Source organism: Leucoraja erinacea, chromosome 22 (assembly GCF_028641065.1).
Source record: "Leucoraja erinacea ecotype New England chromosome 22, Leri_hhj_1, whole genome shotgun sequence".
Taxonomy (NCBI): Eukaryota; Metazoa; Chordata; class Chondrichthyes; order Rajiformes; family Rajidae; genus Leucoraja; species Leucoraja erinaceus.
This window is the reverse complement of record NC_073398.1, coordinates 8830661-8851313: the sequence shown is the minus strand read 5'-3', so window position 1 is coordinate 8851313 and position 20653 is coordinate 8830661. Positions and strand designations below refer to the sequence as shown.

At 46.5% G+C, this 20653-nt stretch overlaps 1 protein-coding gene across 1 annotated transcript in view; it reads right to left on the bottom strand.

Moving 5' to 3' along the window:
* Positions 1–228: 228 nt before the first annotated feature.
* The window catches only part of LOC129707694 (serine/threonine-protein kinase 33-like), a 56041-nt gene continuing 35616 nt past the window's right edge, over positions 229–20653 (bottom strand). The window contains exons 4-12 of the mRNA XM_055652894.1: positions 17163–17267; positions 11769–11907; positions 9979–10067; positions 8833–8926; positions 8651–8726; positions 7643–7755; positions 5569–5654; positions 3027–3215; positions 229–2405 (exon numbers count right to left, since the gene is read on the bottom strand). Coding sequence (XP_055508869.1) covers positions 2232–2405; positions 3027–3215; positions 5569–5654; positions 7643–7755; positions 8651–8726; positions 8833–8926; positions 9979–10067; positions 11769–11907; positions 17163–17267 — 1065 coding nt within the window. The 3' untranslated portion in view covers positions 229–2231. The remainder of the gene's footprint in view (positions 2406–3026; positions 3216–5568; positions 5655–7642; positions 7756–8650; positions 8727–8832; positions 8927–9978; positions 10068–11768; positions 11908–17162; positions 17268–20653) is intronic.

Here is a 20653-nt window from a genome sequence, read left to right as displayed (position 1 = left end):
ATAGGGAATGAAAGGTAGTTGAGGGGAGAAACGCACAGACTTCTACCCAGAGTTGGGGAATCAAGAATCAGAGGCCATGGGTTTAAGGTGCGAGAGGAACTATTTAATTCGAAGCTGGGTAGGTAGCAGTTTTTCCACACAGAGAGTGGTGTGTATATGGAATGAACTGCCAGAGAAGATAGTCGAAGCAGGTATAATAACAATATTTAAAACTTTCGGACATACATAGGCAATAGGTGCAAAAGTAGGCCAATCGGCCCTTCGTGCCAGCACTGCTATTCAATGTGATCATGGCTGATCATCCACAATCACTACCCCGTTCCTGCCTTCTCCCCATATCTCTTGATTCCGCTAGCCCTAAGAGCTCTATCTCTCTCTTTTGAACGCATCCAGTGAATCGACCTTCACTGCCTTCTGAGGCAGAGAATTCCGCAAATTCACAACTCTCTGGGTGACATGGATATGAAAGGTTTCGAGCAATTATGGGCCAAAAGTTGGAAAATAGGACTAGCTTAGTTCGGGCATCTTGGCTGGCATGGATGTGATGGGCCGAAGGGCCTGTTTCTGTGCCGTATGACTATGGCCTACACCGGCAGCCCTAACAGTGGACTTTATAGGAAGGATGTCATCATGCTGGAAAGGGAGGAGATTTACAAGGGTGTTGCCAGGACTCCAGGCTGAACTCGAGGGAGAGGAAGGGCAGGCTAGGACTTTGGAGCGCAGGAGGCTGAGGGGTGACTGTAAAACCATGAGGGGAACAGATAGGGTGAACGCCCAGAATAGGGGAATCAAGAAGGACATAGGTTTAAGGTAAGAGGGGAAATGTTTCATCGGAACCAACTATTTATCGCAGAGAATGGTGAGTCTAGGCAACGAGGTGTTGAGGCAGGGACTGTAACAGAATTTAAAACACGCTTGGATAGGTTTGTGGAAAGCAAAGGTTTAGAGGGGTACGGTAGACAAAGGAGACAAGCTTAGACATAGCATCTTGTTGGGGCTGAAGAGCCTGTTTCTGTGCATTATGACTCAAACTTCCTTTTAAAATTCCAGATTTCCACAACTGTGGCATTTGTTTTCCATTTGTGGGTCAACATTCCGATCGTTTTTTAAACACCGGGAAGATTTGCATGTTCCCCCGGTGACCAGGTGGGTTTCCTCCACGTGCTCCAGGGTGGCGCAGCGGGTAAAGCCACTGCCTCATAGCGCCGGAGACCCGGGTTCGATCCTGACCTCGGGTGCTGTCTGGAGTTTGCCCCACGTTCTCCTTGTGACTGTCTGTGGGGGTTTTTTTTCAGGATCCTCTGGTTTCCATCCATATCCCAAAATACCTGTGGGTTTGTAGGTTATTTGACCCCTAAATTGTCCCAAATGGGTGAGAAAGTGGGATAACATAGAACTAGTGTGAATGGGTGATCAATGGTCGGCGTGGACATGATGGGCCGAAGGGCCTGTTTCTATGCCGTTTCTCTCAACCAATCTAAAAATAATAATCCCATTGAAAACGGGGAAATACCCAGGTAAATAGGGAACTTCATTTTCTTTAATTGAGTTGCAGGTTATTAGAACGGAGACGAGAAAACACTTTTTCTCACAGAGAGTGGTGAGTCTGTGGAATTCTCTGCTTCAGAGGGCGGTGGAGGCTAGTGGATGCTTTCTGGATGCTTTCAAGAGAGAGCTAGATAGGGCTCTTAAAAATAGCGGAGTCAGGGGATATGGGGAGAAGGCAGGAACCGGGTACTGATTGGGGATGATCAGCCATGATCACATTGAATGGCGGTGCTGGCTCGAAGGGCTGAATGGCCTACTCCTGCACCTGTTGTCTATTGTCTATAGGTGAATTGGCCTCTATATACTGTGTGGATGAGGAATTGAGATAACAAAGAATCATTGTGAACGGGTGAGCAATGATCAGTGTGGACTCGGTGGGCTGAAGGCCCTGCTTCCATGTTAAATCTTTCTATCAATTTGGATCTGATAATGGCCAAGGTGATTATCTAACAAAGGGCCTATACGAGAGAGTGATTACAAGATGGCACGTCTCATAAAGGAATGGGACCCGGTTCGTTACATTTACGAGATGAAAGCTGAACAGTGTTTGGTAGAACAACGCTCCTGATAAATAAATTAACAAAGAGTATGAGTGTTGTCCGTTAACCGGATGCTGAAAAGTTGCTTGGAATTAGCAATGTGTGCAAGGGCTTGAACTCTTGACGTGCCCCCTTGGCAAGGGGTTATCTTTTCAGCAGGGCCGGCTGGCTGTTTACTTTGTTCAATATTCTTGAGTTTGCTGCAGTTTCAGACTTTCTCCGTCCTTTTCTGTTCAACAGTGTGGGCGGTTTCGAACCCGAAGTAGCCTGTAGGGACGAGCTGTCAAGAGAATATCGCTTCTGCCTTGGACCTCTTGGCTGAAGTTATTAAAAAAAAACACACACAACCAAACATCTCGGTGAAAGTTCACTACTTAAGTTCTTAAATATCTTCCAACTTTTTTCTAAAACACCAGCACAAAACTTAACGGGATCTCAGCTGCCTCACAGCGCCAGAGACCTGGGTTCAATCCTGACCTCGGGTGCTGTCGGTCTGTGTGGAGTTTGCATGATCTCCTCTGTGAAAGAGTGGGTTTCCTCCAGGTGCTCCAGTTTCCACCTACTTCCCAAAGACGTGTAGGGTTGTGGATTAATTGGCTCTATGTAAACTGCTCCTGGTGTGTTGGGAGTGGATGAAAAAATGGGATAACATGGAACTAATGTGAACGGGTGATCGGTGGTCAGTGTGGCCCCAGTGGGCTGAAGGGCCCATCGTTTTCAATCAATCTACTCAGCCATTCTTTAATGGTGGAGGAGGGAGGACAAAGTGCTGGAGTAGCTCAGCGGGAACGTTTCAGTCTGAAGAAACGTCACCTATCCGCGTTCTCCAGAGATGCAGCCCAACCCACTGAGCTACTCCAGCACTTTGTGTCTTCTTTTGTAACCCAGCATCTATGTTCCTTGTTTCTACATTATTTAATGGTGCTTTAAAGTAATTACCTTTGTGGCAACAGGATGCAGCTTATCAGGATTCAACTCGGCCTTGGTGCTTTCCGCAGAAGATGCCAAGTTCTTGTCTTCATCCACTCCGTTCTCTTCAGCCAACTCCTCACTCTCGCTGCTCGTGTCCAGCTTCCACTGCTTCATCATTTCCAGCACATTTTTGGGTCTCTCCTTCCTGGCATCTCCCTGAAAACATTGGAAGTTAAACTGTGCCCAACAGCCCACGATGTTGGTACTGTTCGGGATGGAGCTGGTGGAAGTAGCTATGGTTCTGGTTTCTTATTGTCATGACTACTGCACTACAGCGAGAAGCTTCAGTTTGAGCGCTATCCAAATACATCAGAACCATGTTTAGTTTACAGATATTGCGTGGAAACGGACCAACGATCACCATACACACTAGTAAGCAATTTACAGAAGCCAATTAACCTTAAAACCCCCGCGACTCTGAGATGTGGGAGGAAACCGGAGCGTGCGGAGAAAACCCACATGGTCACAGGGAGAATGTACAAACTCCAATACAACACCCAAGGTCAGGATCGAACCCACGTCTCTGGCACTGCGATGCAGCAATTCTACCGCTGCACCACTGCCTCCCTAACATCAACGGTTGCTAACTATTTTAACTCCCATTCCCAACCCCACACTGACCTCTCTGTCCTGGGCCTCCTCCATTGCCAGAGTGAGGCCACACAGAAACTGGAGGAACAGCGCCTCATATCCCGCTCGGGCAGCTTATGGTATGAAGATTGAATTCTCCAGTTTTGGATTGGTATAAATGTAAATTGTCCCTGATGTGTGTGGATTAGTGTGGGGGGGAAATCGCTGGTCGGTGGGGACTCTGTGGACTGAAGGGTCTGTTTCTGTGGCTGTATATCTACAACTAAAAGTAGGCATAATGGTGCTGGGTTCTCCTTGATATCAAGTATTTTTCATTTCAAATTATTATTATTATGTTTCCTTGAGTCATCGATCTTCCATCCCTTTTTCTCCCCTCTCTTCCCTATGCCCCATCCTGGTGCACACCCATTTTTCCCACTATCCCACCCTTCCTTTCCCATTCACTCAAACCCCCCCACCCCCCCTTCCATCCATATCCCTCCCTCAGCCTTTACTTTTCATTCCTCTTCTCTCCACATCTGATGACATTTTATTTCCTTTCCATCTCTAGACCTTTGTTCACTAACCTGCTGATACACACTCCATTCCTCGCCTGTATCTGTTCCTTGGGAATTGGATATGACTGATTTTTTTTTAGAGGCTATTTAATTGTTTGGTTATTGAACTGGATGAAGAGAGCAGTCACCCTGCCAAAAGGCAGGCAGCCAGCATCATCAGAGACCCACCCCACCCTGGCCACGCTCCCATTTCACTCCTGCCATCGGGAAGAAGGTACAGGAGCCTGAAAACCGTGACCACCAGGTTTCAAGAACAGCTTCTTCCCAGCAACATCAGGTTCTTGAACACTACAAACTGTCTTGGATGCATTAAGGACCAATCATTTTTGGACTAGAAACATAAAACAGTACAACCCAGGACCAGGCCGCTCGGTAGGGTTGCCAACTGCTCCGTATTAGCCGGGACTTCCTGTATGGTGGGCTAAATTGGTTTGTCCCATATGGGACCGCCCGTGTCCCATATTTGACTGCTACTACTCGGGTTAAGGGGACTGTCGGGTCGGAGCGCCGTGTCTTGCCCCGCCTCGCCCGTCCCGATGGAGTGCAGCCCATGGAGTGCAGCAGCAGAGCCTTGCCCGTGGCCCCGTTAGTCAGCAGCCCGGCCAGCTGTCCGACCTTCGGACCTCTGCTTACCGCCGACAGCAACACCACCACCCCTCCTTCTCATGGCCCATCATCGGTTCATGAGTGGATGGGGTGGCGGACTTTGTGTGCGGCATGGGCCAAAACTCCTCAGCTGGCCCGCCGGCTGGGCTTTGTGTGCAGTACGGCACCCGGGCCAATTCATCGTTCACCCAGCCATGGCTGGTCGGACAAAAGGTCTCTTATTTTGACCTTTTGTCCCTTATTTGGGAGTGAGAAATTTGGCAACCCTCCCACTTGGCCCAAAATGTCTGCACCGAACATTTCTCCATGATCTCAAGTGTTTTTCATTTCTGATTATTGTTTCCTTGTGACATCAATCCATTTTATCAAAGTGGAGTTGGGCAGAAAATAGTAGTCAGGGCCTCTCCTATCTGTCATGACCTCTCCTATCTGCCTGCATCTGTCCCTTCCCTCCGCCCCCCCCTCCTCTCTGCCCCTGTCTGCTCCCTTTCCCCCCCCCCCCCCCACTCTCCCTGGACCACCAGTCTCTCTTACCCCTCACCCTTCCCAGTCAGCCCTGACTACTATTTTCTGCCCAACTCCACTTTGATAAAATGGATTGATGTCACAAGGATATATAACAATAATCAGAAATGAAAAACACTTGAGATCATGGAGAACGCAGCATCTACTTGAAGGTACGGTTGAATAAACAGTGTGTGTTTGCACCATAGGATGGTTTAGCATTACACAATAATGTATTAATCAGTACTCACCGTTATCCAGTGGTGATTTAGCAGTTCACTCGCTGTCATCCTGTGAGCGGGATCTACTATTAGAAGCCTTTTTAACACACAGTCACCTGCCCAAATGAAATCAAGAATGCAATGTGTTATTCATGTTGTACTAAACTTTGCTTAGTTTTGTTTAGTCTGTTATTGTTACGTGTACCGAGGTACAGTGAAAAGCTGCTTGTTGCGTGTCAGCCAGTCAGCGGAAAAACTGCATGATTACAATCAGGCCGCCCACCGTGTACAGATGCAGGATAATGTCCAATTACAGTTAGTTTGAAGGTCTCAAATAAGGCAGATGGGAGGTCAGAACAACTCTTTAGTCGGTGAGAGGACGGTTCAGTTGCCTGGTGTTCAGTTCTGGGCATCATGTCACAGGAAAGATGTTGTCGAGCTGGAAAGGGTACAGAGAAGTTTTGCAAGGATGTTGCCAGGGTGAGAGGGTCTGAGCTATAGGGAGAGGTTGAGTAGGCTGGGGCGCAGGAGGATGAGGGGTGATCTTATAGAGGTGTATAAAACCATGAGGGGAATAGATTGGGTAGATGCATGGAGTCTCTAGCACCAGAGTAGGTGAATTGAGGACCAGAGGACATGGGTTTAAAGTGAAGGGGAAAAGATTTAATAGGAATCTGAGGGGCAAAATTATCACACAAAGGGTGGTCGGTGTATGGAACAAGCTGCCAGAGGAGGTAGTTAAGGCAGGGACTATCCTAACATTTAAGAAACAGTTATACAGACACATGGATAAGATATGTTTGGAAGGAAATGGTCCGAAAGGGCAGGTGGGACTAGTGTAACTGGGACATGTTGGTCGGTGTGGGCATGCTATCCAAGGGTAGATACACTATACATAAAAGTACAATCAAGCCAAACTCGAGTCGAATACTACGAGTACAGTGGTGCAGATGGTAGAGCTGCTGCCTCACAGCGCAAGGGACCTGGGTACGATCCTGACCTCGGATGCTACCTGTGTGGAGTTTGCACGTTCTCCCTGAGACCGCATGGGCTTCCTCGGGGTGCTCTGGCTTCCTCCCACAGCCCATAGACGTGCTGGTTTATAGGTTAATATGTAAATTACCCCCAGAGTGAATGTAGGGAGTGGATACAAAAGTGGGATACCAGAGCTAATGTGAATGGGTGCTGGATGGTCAGCGTGTATTGGGGGTGAACTGGCCTGATTCCATACTGTATCTTTCAATCAACTCAACCAATGGGCAGATTAATGGGGCAGATACAGAGGGCAGAATATAGTTCTCAGCATGGTAGCGCATCAGTTCCAGGGACAAAGTCTAATGTCCACAATGGGGTAGAGGTGATGTGGACAGTACCCCTAGCTAATGGAAAGACCATTCAGAAACCCAATAATCAGCTTGGGCTCTGTATACCAAAAGGGCATGTTTCCACGCTGTATTTCTAAACTCTTTTGTGTCAGGGCATCCTTGTGATTGAGGCAGTGCAGTGTAGGCTCACAAGATTGATCCCTGGGATGGCAGGACTGTCATATGAGGAAAGATTGAAAAGACTAGGCTTGTATTCACTGGCGTTTAGAAGGATGAGGGTGATATCTTATAGAAGCATATAAAATTATAAATAGGACTGGACAAGCTAGATGCAGGAAATATTTTCCCAATGTTGGGCAAGTCCAGAACCAGGGGGGCACAGTCTTAGAATAAAGGGGAGGCCATTTAAGACTGAGGTGAGAAAAAAACGTTTTCACCCAGAGAGTTGTGAATTTGTGGAATTCCCTGCCACAGAGGGCAGTGGAGGCCAAATCGCTGGATGGATTTAAGAGAGAGTTAGATAGAGCTCTAGGGACTGGTGGAATCAAGGGATATGGGGAGAAGGCAGGCAAGAATTATTTTGGGGACGATCAGCCGTGATCACAATGAATGGCGGTGCTGGCTCGAAGGGCCGAATGGCCTCCTGCACCTATTTTCTATGTTTCTATGTAAAAAACATTCCATCCAAACTGGTGACAAAATATTAGCAGCGTGGCCACTCCTCATCTGAAAGGTTGCAGGGAGCCTGTTTGCAAAGCCAGTGCGTTTTAGAATCTTACCGCTCTCACTGAGTGACTTCAGAGACGAATGGGCAAAATCCAGCTCTCCATTCTTGATTTCCTGGTAGAGTTTTTCCGAGGTTGTAGCTGTAAAGGGAGCTTGGCCACACAGCCTAGAAAACAAAACGACATCAGGAATTCCGATTATTTTACCTTCACCAATCATCAGTGGCGTAGTGGTGGAGCTGCTGCCTCACAGCGCCAGAGACCTTGGTTCGATCCTGACCTTGGATGCTGTCTGTGTGGAGTTTGCACGTTCTCCCTGTGTCCGCACGGGTTTTCTCCGTGTGCTTCGGTTTCCTCCCACATCCCCATAGATGTGTAGGTTAATTGCACCTCTGTAAATTGCCCCTGGAGTGTAGGGACTGGATGAGGAAGTGGGACAACATAGAACTATTGTGTAAGAGTGATTGATGGTCAGCATGGACTCTGTGGGCCGAAGGACCTGTTTCCACGCCGCTGTATCTCTAAACTCTAAACAGTTTTGTGTCCTTTTTTGTGAACTAACATCTTGCAGTTCCATGTTTCAACATCACTTTATGGATGTCATGTAAGGATTGCATGAGCTGATAGTTCTGAGAGTAGTGAGATGCTTTGTGCAGAAATTGTGATAATTTAGATTCAATTTTCTCCTAGACATATTTACGTCACATTACTTTAATTTAGTTTAGTTTAACAATAGAGTGTGGAGACAGGCTCTTCGGCCCATTGAGCTTATGCTGACCAACGATCACCAGTTCACACTCATTCCATCCCACACATTAGGGACAAATGACAGAAGTCTATTATCCTACAAACCTGCACATCTTTGGGCTGTGGGAGGAAACAGGAGCACCCGGAGGAAACCCATGTGGTCATAGGGAGAACATGCAAACTCCACACAGACAGCTCCCAAGGCCGGGGACTCTGGTGCTGTGAGGCAGCAACTCTATCGCTGCACCACTGTGCTGCCCCCTAGTTAAGAACCAGCACGAAACCCCCTCAACAGTCTATGGGTCGTGTACGTACAGAGTGTACATGATGATGCCAATGCTCCAGAGATCGCATTGCTGGCTGTAGTCATAGTTGTTGATGATTTCCGGGGCTGTTGAATAAGAGGACAAGCGTTAGCAATGGAGAGCGGAGGCCAAAAATGGCAGCTCAATGTTGGCCTCCCACCGTGTGATGTGGTTAAAGTTCACGCCCTATACCCATGTATAACGGCGTGCCACACGTGTCCTGCAGCATGGACTCACTGCCGACTCCCGCTCCATCCTTCAACACGGACAAACCAAAATCGGTCACCTGTGGGGGGGAGAAACAAAGCCTGGTGATAGCATGAAGTAACAGACACCAACTAACTCAATAATCTATTGGGCAAACAGGGAACTGCAGGCGCTGGTTCTCAAAAAAAAGACACAATGTGCTGGAGTAACTCAGCGGGTCAGGCCGCATCTCCGGAGAACATGGATAGGCGATGTGGTGATGTTACGGGTCGAGACCATTCTTGAGACAAAAACAATCCAAGTCTGTCCAACCACTCCCTGTAGCTGATACCCACTAATCCAGGCATCAGTCTGGTACATTTTCCTCCCCACAGATGGTTCCTGACCCACTGAGGGCTTCCAGTACATTTCGTTCTTACTACAATCTGTCCAATTCCGGCCCATTGCGTTGTGCTTAGATGGAGGGGTGAATGGGAAGTCTGTGCAGGAGAGGGATACACCAGCAGTCAGATACATCGATAGATACAAAAAGCTGGAGTAATGCCCCTGTCCCACTTAGGAAACCTGAACGGAAACCTCTGGAGACTTTGCGCCCCACCCTAGGTTTCCGTGCGGTTCCCGGAGGTTTTTGTCAGTCTCCTTAATGGTTGAAAGTGGTTTCTGCTTCTTTTATGTTCCGTCGATTGTTTCAAAAAATTCAAAACGGTCTTACCTTCCACTACCTGCAACCTCCGGCAACCACCTTCCACTAGCATCGCCACCGGCTTCGACTAAAAAAATACCGATTTTTAAAACGGCAACCTATTTTTAGTCGCGGCAGGTTTTGAATTTTTTAGAAGAAACATGGAAGAAGCGGAAAGCACTTTCGACAGTGGGACAGGTGCATAACTCAACGGGTCAGGCAGGATCTCTGGAGAGAAGGAATAGGTAATGTTTCGGGTCGAGACCCTTCTTCAGACTGAAATTCAGGGGCATCCTCTGACTCTCAGTGTGAAGAAGGGTCTCGAGCCGAAACGTCACCTATTCCTTCTCTCCGCAGATGCTGCCTGACCCGCTGAGTTCCTCCAGCTTTTTGTGTCTATCTTTGGTTTAAACCGGCATCTGCAGTTCCTCCCTAAACTTCAGACTTACTTTGATGTTGAGTTTCAGTTCTTCATCCTCTCGGTTATCATTACCCTTCACGAGAATGTTTTCCAGCTTCAGATCCCTGTGAATAATATCTGAGGAAGGGAATAAACATAACCAAGGTCAAGATCGAGAGTATTGAATTGTTGTATGTACCAAAAAGGAATAATGACATTATTTCTCAGTACACTATAGATAATATAATAAACAAATGTAAAAATACAGTTAAATACATTTAAAAATAAACTATTTGTGCAAAAAACAAAGCAAAGCCCAAAGTCTCTAGTGCACTGTACACTGTGGATGGATCGATTGTAATCATGAATTGCTTTTCTGCTGACTGGTTAGCACACGACATAAGCTTTTCACTGTACCTCAGTACAAGTGACAATACATTAAACTAAACTAAACTAGTGCAACCCAGGCAGTTTGTAGTTCAGAGTTTAGTTGGAGTTCGTAGTGTTCAATAGCCTGATGGCTGTTGTGAAGAAGCTGCTCCTGAACCTATACATTACAGTTTTCAGGCTCCTACACGCTTTTCCTAATGGCAGGAGTAAAATGAGAGTGTAGCCAGGGTGATGCGGGTCCTTGTTGATGCTGGCTGCCTTTGTGAGGCAGCAACTCCTGTAGATCTCTGCAATGCTGGGGAGGTCAGTAAAATAATGAGAGTTCCAGAGTGGAACAGAGCCAGATGAATGCAATTTTGGGGCCAATGTGCACATGCATGTCTGATCATTGTCCAAACATCGACGACGCTAGGCTTGTAATGTTTGCTCAAACACACACACACACACACACACACACAAACCATCACACATACACACACACACACACAGACACACACAGACACAGACACACACACACACACACACACAGACACAGACACACACACACACACACACCTGCACTCACAGGCACGCACATACACAAACCTTGTCACCTGTTTTGCACAGAGAGTGGTGAATCTGTGGAACTCTCTGCCACAGAAGGTAGTTGAGGCCAGTTAATTGGCTATATTTAAGAGGGAGTTAGATGTGGCCCTTGTGGCTAAAGAGATCAGGGGGTATGGAGAGAAGGCAGGGATGGGATACTGAGTTGGATGATCAGCCATGATCATATCGAATGGCGGTGCAGACTCGAAGGGCCGAATGGCCTACTCCTGCACCTATTTTCTATGTTTCTATATATATACACACACACACCTTCACACACTAACCTTCATACACACACATACACCACCTTTTGAAAGATGGATCTTTACACATTGTTTAAGAAAAAGATAGAGTGTCCCAGTGGTGCAGCGGGTAGAGCCGCTGCCTCAGCACCAGAGACACGGGTTCGTTGCTGGTCTCAGGTACTGTCTGTGTGGAGTTTGCACGTTCTCCCAGTGACCATGTGGGTTTCAACCACGTGCTCCGGTTTCCTCCCACATTCCAAAGACGTGCGGGTTTGTCGGTGAATTGGGCCCTCTGTATATTGCCCCCAAGCGTGCCGGGAATGTCTGAGAAAGTGGAATAACATAGAGCTTGTGTGAACGGGTGATCGATGGTCGGCGCGGACTCGGTGGGCCGAGGGGCCTGTTTCCACGCTGTATCTTTAAACTAATCTAAACCAAAGCTAAATTGAAGTAAAAGCTGCCCGCTTTCTTGAGAAAGAGCCAAAAAACAAGCCAAGCCAAAATATACCTTGGGTGGATTTGGTGAATGAAATCACACAACTTTTCTGTGAATGATAATACTGAACAATGACCAATTACAATGATGACTACAAGACAGTTAGTGTCCCGGGCATCTTACCGTTTCTGTGGAGGTAAAAGATTGCGCTGGCCAAGCTGGTGATGATGTGTTTGGTTTCTGATTCACTCAAGTGGCCTTTCTCTGTCAGAACTCCCTTCAACTCCCCGAGTTTACAGAACTCAATGACCAGGTAGACTTTCTAGGTGAGTGAGGAGAGATGGAGAAGGTTAGAGTGTGCATCGGCCAGTGGTTTGTACTTTGGCAATAACTTCACTAGCATCACCCAAAGCCACCGCCGCCTCACAGGGCCAGAGATGTGAGTTCAATCCTGACCTCTGTGTGGAGTTTGCAGGTTCTCCCTGTGATTCTGTGGGTTTCCTCCGGGTTCAGCTCTGAGGTGAGGTGGGCAGTTTAAAGGAGATGTGCGGGGCAGGTTTTTTTATGCTGAAGGTGGTGGGTGCCTGGAACACGCTGCCAGGGGTGGGCGTTGATCCAGATGCGATAGTGGTGTTTAAGAAACGTATGGATAGGCACATGGATATGCAGGGAATGGAGGGATATAGAATCTGTGTACGCAGAGGAGAGTTGGTCTTGGAATTATGTTTGACACAGACATTGTGGGCTGTTCTATGTTCTATATTAAAATTTTCTATTTTCGTCTTAGGTTTATATTTGGACAGTACTTGGATTATGGTGCTCAGTTTTGGTAGGAAAGATGCCATTACGATGGTAAAGGTGCAGCGAAGATTTACGAGAATGGTGCTTGGACTGGAGGAAGAGCGACAGGGAGAGATTGGACAGGCTAGGACTTTATTCCTTGGAATGCAGGGGGCTGAGGGATGATCTTATAGAGGTGTAGAAAATCATGAGGGAAATAGATAGGGTGAATGCATAGAGTCTTTTCCCCGGTGTAGGGGAATCAAGACCCACAAGTTTCAGATGAGAGGGGAAGGAAGGGTCCCGACCCGAAACATCACCTATTCCTTTTCTCCAGGGATGCTGTCTGGCCCCGCTGAGTTACATCAGGTTTTTGTGTCTATCTTCGGCTGAAACCACAAGGTGTAATAGGAAATTGAGGGACAACTTTCTCACACAGAGGGTGGTGGGTATATGGAACGAGCTGCTGAAGGAAGTAGTTGAGGCAGGTACGCAAAAATATTTAAAATGCATTTGGACAGATAGATGGATGGTAAAGGTCTGACGCCTTGTTCAGACGGATGAAAGGCTCCTGATCCGAAAGGTCACCAATCCATGTTCTCCAGAGATGCTCCTTGATCTGCTGAGTTACTCCAGCACCTTGTTTCTTTATTTGTAACCTGAATCTGCAATTCCTTGCCTCAGCCAAACTTGGGCAAATGCGCAGAGCTTACAATAGATGGGCATCTTGGTCGGCATGGACAAGTTGGGCCGAAGGGCCTGTTTCCGTGCTGTGCGACTCTATCACTCCTTTTCATCTACGAGACTTAGGGAAGAAGCACGTTAAAATCCGGGTTTTGTTTAGTTGGACCACGCACTGCCCTCGGGGTCTTGCATTGTTGCCTACACCATGGTAACAGTGAAACAAACAGAGAAAATGCCTGTGGGAAGCCTGCAACATAATAGCGGAGAACAGTATCCAAACACAAAACACACTCTGCTCTCATTGTCTTGGCAGTTCTGAATCCGAGGGTATGTCGTGATGTATCTGTCGTGGAAATCATTCAGCCATATGCCCCATCGTTCACATAACCAACACAAACCCCTTAGCAATGCAAATATTCTGCTGTGGTCGCTCAGGAGTAAAGTGAGTGCAGCGTTGAGTGTTATGGGGGAGATGGAGGGGTGGCGTCAATTACTGCCCATGCAATGTGTGGCTATGTTACCAAGGACACCCAGAAATGGCTGCAAGCATTCGATTCTCCACTACAGGAGGTCCATATGAAACCCTCCCTCTTCCCAGTTCAGTTCCATCACAGCGCCAGTGGAGGAAGGGCCCTTTACTTTCAATTAAATAATGAACAGACACAAACATCTTCTCATTTGTGACTCAGCTGTTGAGTTTGGGAAAGAATGTGAGCAGTGTTCAACAAATTATTTTCTTGTGACGTTAACATTGTCAGTTATCCTGACTAGTACAAAGGACAGTTTTGCTACACGGCCGACAAAATGATTGACTCAGCACTTTAGCATGCTTCACAGCAGCAGAGACCCAGGTTCGATCCTGACCTCGGATGCTGTCTGTGCGGAGTTACATAGAAACATAGACAAATAGAAAATAGGTGCAGGAGTAGGCCATTCGGCCCTTCGAGCCTGCACCGCCATTCGATATGATCATGGCTGATCATCCAACTCAGTATCCCATCCCTGCCTTCTCTCCATACACCCCTGATCCCTTTAGCCACAAGGGCCACATCTAACTCCCTCTTAAATATAACCAATGAACTGGCCTCAACTACCTTCTGTGGCAGAGAATTCCACAGATTCACCACTCTCTGTGTAAAAAATGATTTTCTCATCTTGGTCCTAAAAGACTTCCCTCTTATCCTTAAACTGTGACCCCTTGTTCTGGACTTCCCCAACATCGGGAATAATCTCCCTGCATCTAGCCTGTCCAACCCCTTAAGAATTTTGTAAGTTTCTATAAGATCCCCCTTCAATCTTCTGAATTCTAGCGTGTACAAGCCGAGTCTGTCCAGTCTTTCTTCATATGAAAGTCCTGACATCCCAGGAATCAGTCTGGTGAACCTTCTCTGTACTCTATGGCAAGAATGTCTTTCCTCAGATTAGGAGACCAAAACTGTATGCAATACTCCAGGTGTGGTCTCACCAAGACCCTGTACAACTGCAGTAGTACCTCCCTGCTCTTATACTCAAATCCTTTTGCTATGAATACTAACATACAAGCTTGTGTGTTCTCCCTGTAACCACGTGGATTTTCCCCATGTGCTCCAGTTTCCTCCCACATCCCAAAGATATGTCGGCTTGTAGGTTTATTGGCTTCTGTAAATTACCCCTAGTGTGTTAGATAGAACTAGTGTGTGGGTGATCGATGGTTGGCATGGACTCGGTGAGCTGAATGGCCTGTTTCTATACTGTATCTTGAAACTAAACTCATCTAAACTCAAAATGTTATTGTGTGCAATTCTGGTCGTCCCCAGTACAGGAAATATGTGGAGGCTTTAGAGTTGTGTGGGTTTGTAGGTTAATTGTCCCTCAGTAAATTGTCCCCTAGTGTGCAAGGAGTGAATGATAAAGTGGGATAACGTAGAACTAGTGTGAACGGGTGATTAATGGTCAGTGTGGACTTGGTGGGCCGAAGGGCCTATTTCCATGTTGTATCATTTCTTCAAAAAAATTTGCAAGTCATGATTTTAAAGAGGCTTGCATATGATATTTTAGATGAATTTCTAATTCATCTTGAATGGGAATGTTCCTATTTGGGTAAGTATTGGGTTAGTCGTGAAAGGCATGATGTTGTAAGTTTAGACCCCTGAGAAAGTGGCCCCATTAAGAAGCCTACCTTGTATGTACCTGTATCTATTTTAGATATTAGTAATGAGTTTAGATTTATTATTGTCACATGTAACGAGGTACAGTGGAAAGCTTTGTATTGCATGTTGTCCAAACAGATCAGATAATATGTAAATATAATGGTCAAACTCAATAACTATAGGCAGAACAAAGGAGAAGATACAGAGTGCAGAATATGGTTCTCAGCATTGTAGCGCATCAGCTCCAGAGACAAAGTCCACTGCCCGCAATGGGGTAGAGGTGAGTCGGGCAGTACCCTAGCTCATGGAATGTTCAGTAGCCTGATAACAGAGGGGAAGAAGCACATGCTTCTCTACCTTCTGCCAGACAGGAGCAGGGAGGAGAAGGAATGATCGGGGTGGGGGATGTCTTTAATTCGGTTGGCCACACAGTCACAGGGAAAATGTGCAAACTCCACATAAACATCACCCAGTATCAGGATGGAACCCGTGCCTTTGGCGCTATGAGGCAGCAGCTCTACCAGCTGCGCCTCTGTGTTGCCCAAATATTGACAAAGACAACTTTGTCACTGTGCTTGAGTAGGTTCTATGGAACGTTTCACCTTCACGTAAACTTGAAGATTCCTCTGTTCTAAGACCTCATCGAAAGAACAATGCCTCGGCACTGTGGCATAAATACGGTAGACAGTCACAGCCTTTTATCCCCAGGGTAGAAATGTCAAAGACTAGAGGGCATAGCTTTAAGGAGAGAGGGGCAAAGTTTAAAGGAGATGTGCGGGGCAAGGTTTTTACACAGAATATGGCGAGCGCCTGGAATCTGCTGCCAGGGGTGGTGGTGGAGGCATAAACAATAGTAGCGTTTAAGAAGGTCTTGAATGGGCACATGGCAGTGCAGGGAATAGAGGGATATGGATCATGTGCTGGCAGATAAGAGTTGGTCTTGGCATTATGTTTGGCACAGACATTGTGGGCCGAAGGGCCTGTTCTTGTGCTGTACTGTTCTATGTTTTATGCTCTGTCTACCCTGTTGAAAAGTCTTGCCGAAGCATTGTCTGTACATTCCCCTCCAGAGAGGCAGCCTGACCTGCTGAGTGTCTCTAGGACTGTGTCTTTACATAAATAAATACGGTTTGCTTGAAAAAGCAAGCACTTGAAACAAAAGAAAGATCTATGACATAATCTAGAACACTTCCCGTGCAAAGCAGTGAGCCAGTTGAAAAGTTCAAATTAGCCTGGAAAGTTTTTATTAAATAAGGATTATAGCGGTGAATAGATTGAGTGGTGATATGGATCAGCTGTGATCTAATTAAATGTTCTCAAGTGTTCTTTTATTAATGGTAAATACTTCCCTGGGGAACTGTAAAGGTGTAATATAACATGTTTTATTTTATGCTAACTTCATAATATAATTGAAATTACAAATATTTTTCATGTTAACCCAATTTTTATACAAATTTTCTCAGCAAAATAAACTGGTTTGATCATGATAGGATCCAACTAATTTAATGGCTTAAGCTTGTTTTCCTACATTCTTGATTCTTGTAACGCAGCTGGTGGAGCTGCTGCCTCACGGCGCCAGGGACCCAGGTTCGATCCTGACCTCGGGAGCTGCCAGCGTGGAGTTTTTCCATGTTCTCTCTGTGACATTGTGGTTTTTCTCCAGTGCTCCAGTTTTCTCTCACATCCCAAAGACGTACGTTTATTGACCCTCTATAAATTTGCCCCTAGTGTGTAGGAAGTGGATGCAAACGTGGGATAACATAGAACTGGTGTGAGCGGGTGATCGATGGTCGGCGTGGACTCGGTGGGCCGGAGGGTCTTTTCCATGCTGTATACGTCATTCAATACAAAAATTAAACTCGCAGACAGTACAAGCTTCCCAGATGTTACACCAACATTCAGGAGCAATCACAACCAGTTTGGAGAACATGCAACATTGGCGTTCTCAAAGATTTTAAATGTTTTATTCAATCAAAAGCATTACCTTCGTAGTTTCGTAAACCTCATCCAGTTTAATGATGTGCTCATGCTTCACCATCTTCAAGATGGCAACCTCTCTCTCCAACATTTTCACAGCGTAGCTTCCAGCCTGAAACGAGAAGACAAAAGTCACTTGAAAACTACAATAGTTAGTCATAGAGTCAATGTTATACAGCACGGAAACAGGCCCAACCTTAGGCCCAACTTATCCATGAGGGCCAAGATGCACTAGTCCCACATGCTCACATTTGGCCCATATTCTTCTAAACCTGCCCAAAGGTCTTTTAAATGTTGTTATAGTAACAATGTATAAATTGACTAGTCACCTATTGATGGTATAAGTATTGTGCTCTCTGATACTTCACCTATTTCCTGGTGTGAGTTCATTTTGTTCACAGCCAATACCCATGGCATTGCAATTGTTGTCAAGCTCCCTGGGTTTACAATTGACCAATCTTCTTGATCTTTAACCTGTGAGTCCAGAGGAAGTGGCATTGGTTGATTGATTGATTGAAAGGAACAGCATGGAAACAGGCCCTTCGGCCCACCATGTCCCTGCCAACCATTGATCACCCGTTCATATTAGTTCTATGTTATCCCACTATCATATCCACTCCCTACACATTCGGGGCAATTTGCAGAGGGCCAATTAACCTACAAACCTGTACATCTTTGGGACGCGGGAGGAAACCGGAGCACCCGGAGAAAATCCACGCGGTCATGTGGAGAATGTGCAAACTCCACACTGACAGCAGCCGAGGCCAGACTGTATGGCACAGTGGCGCAGCTGCTAGAGCTGCTGCCTCACAGCGCCAGGGAATATGGATTCGATCCTGATCTGGGGTGCTGTCTGTCTGTGTGGAGTTTGCATGCTCTTCCTATGACCACGCGAGTTTCCTCCATGTGCTCCGATTTCCCCCCACATCTCAAGGACGTGCGGGTTTGTAGGCTAATTGGCCCCATGTAAATAGTCGCAGGTGTGTGGTGGTGTGGGTGAGCAATTGGGATAATGTAGAACTAGTGTGAATGGGTGATCGTCAGGGACCTGGTGGAACGAAGGGGATGTTTCTATGCTGTATCTCTAAACTCTAAGCAGAACACAATGCCATGATAAGCTAATCTCATCCATGTCCTTCCATCCCCTGCATAGTCAGGCACCCTGAGTGTAATTTGGTGCGGGTAGAGTAAGCTGCCTTCCCAGTGTTAAAGCTGTATGTTCGCACTACCGTATATGTTCCATACATCCATGAAGAGCTCAAAGTCCCAGTGCACATCCTGGTAAAATAGCTGAACACATAGCTGAAGCATTGAGCTTGTCGGGTTGTACAGGTTGGTCCAAAAACATGATGGTTTGAGGAAAGTATCTGTTCATGAAACTGGTGGTTTTGTTTAGTTTGGTTTAGTTTAGCGAAACAGCGCAGAAACAGCTCTCCAACCCACCGAGTCCACGCCGACCAGCGATCCCCATACTTTAACACTATCCACTATCCTACACACACAGGGGGACAATTTACATTGATGCCAAGCCAGTACGACTTTGGAGTGCATGAGGAAACTGAAGATCTCGGAGATAACCCACACGGTCACACAACAAGCCAAGAACGTATAAACTCCGTACAGACAGCACCCGTAGTTGGGATCAAACCCGGGTCTTTGGCGCTGTAAGGCAGCAACTCGACCGCCGTGACACTGTGCCGTCCTATGGTGTGGGTGTGAGACTTGACTTCTGTACCCCCTGCGTGACAATAGCAGCGAGAAGAGGGCACGGGCTGAATTTGGGGGGAATCCTTGATTGTAGATGCCATCTTCTTGAGGCAGCGCTTGCTGTAGATGCATTTGATGGTGGGGAGAGCAGAAACTCTTAAAGCTGCTGTCCATTACTGAAGAAAGTTGAGACACGCACCTGTCAACACTGTCCCGTAAAATCGCCGATACACACTCTGCACTAGAGATACACACTAGAGATGCAAGAGAATAATGACAGAGCTTCACACCTAGTGAGAGTGGATTCAGCCCGGTCCATCGCGGGCACAGCTCTCCTCACCATCAAATGCATGTACATGAAGTGCTGCCACATGCGGCAGCGTGATATACCATCCAAAAAGAGCTGAAGGGTTTTGGCCCGAAACGTTGCCTATTTCCTTCGCTCCATAGATGCTGCTGCACCCGCTGAGTTTCTCCAGCATTTTTGTGTACCGTCGTCTACCAAAGGCGGGTATTTGCTCAACGGCTGAAATGTGACTTTCTGGTCATTGTGAGTAACCTGGAACTGTCTGTCCGCATGGCCTCCATTCAGCCCATGACCTCCTCTCGCTGCTACCTTCGGGCAGGAGGTACAGAAGCCTCAAGTCCCACACCACCAGGCTCAGGAACAGCTACTTCCCTGCAACCATCATGTTTTTGAACCAAACTGCACAACCCTAATCCTCTCTTGGCAATGGAACGCCACGCACTGCCTCTTGCACTACCAAGCACTTGCTTTCTAATTGTGTATGTCTCGCTTAAAGTTGTTATTTGAGGAAATATTTGCAGAAGTTGAGTATGATTCATGAATATTTTATATTTGTGTGCGCTGCCTGTGATGCTGCTGCAAACATGATTGCAATTTTACCGGCTCCTCACCGCACCTGAAGAGCGGACAACAAACTCCACTTGGTGGCTTAATTTGACTTGACGTTACATCAACTATACTGACCTCCCATCGTCCTTATCGGAGACCTTTGAACTATCTTTAATCAAACTTTATCACACCTCAATGTTATATTTTTACACAAGAATGTGTACCCTTTATCCTTTCTCTGTGCGCTGTGGATGTGTCTTGTAATCATGTATAATAGTCTTTTCTTTGACTGGGTAGCACGCAAACAAAACCTTTTCTCTGTACCTCGGTGCATGTGACAATTATAAACTAAATTAAACTAAACTAAACTTGACTTGACTTGACGACTTGACTTGACTTAATGTCAACTAGATTTGACGCTAACTTGACGTTAACTTGACGTCAGCTAGACTTGACTTAACGTCAACAAGACTTGATTTGACTTGACTTAACTTGACTTGACTTCACGTTACCAGACGTCAACTTGACTTGACTCAACTTTACGCCAACTAAACTTGATTTGAAGGAGAAGGGTGTCAACCTGAAACGTCACCCCTTCCTTGGCTCCAGAGATGCTGCCTGGCCCGCTGAGTTACTCCAGCATTTTGTGTCTATCCTTGATTTGACTTGACTTGACATCATCTGGACTTGACTTGCCTCACACCATCAAACAGTTCAGATGTTCTGCTTCATAGAAACATAGAAACATAGAAAATAGGTGCAGGAGTAGGCCATTTTGCCCTTCGAGCCTGCACCGCCATTCAATATGATCATGGCTGATCATCCAACTCAGTATCCTGTACCTGCCTTCTCTCCATACCCCCTGATCCCTTTGGCCACAAGGTCCACATCTAATTCCCTCTTAAATATAGCCAATGAACTGGCCTCAACTACAT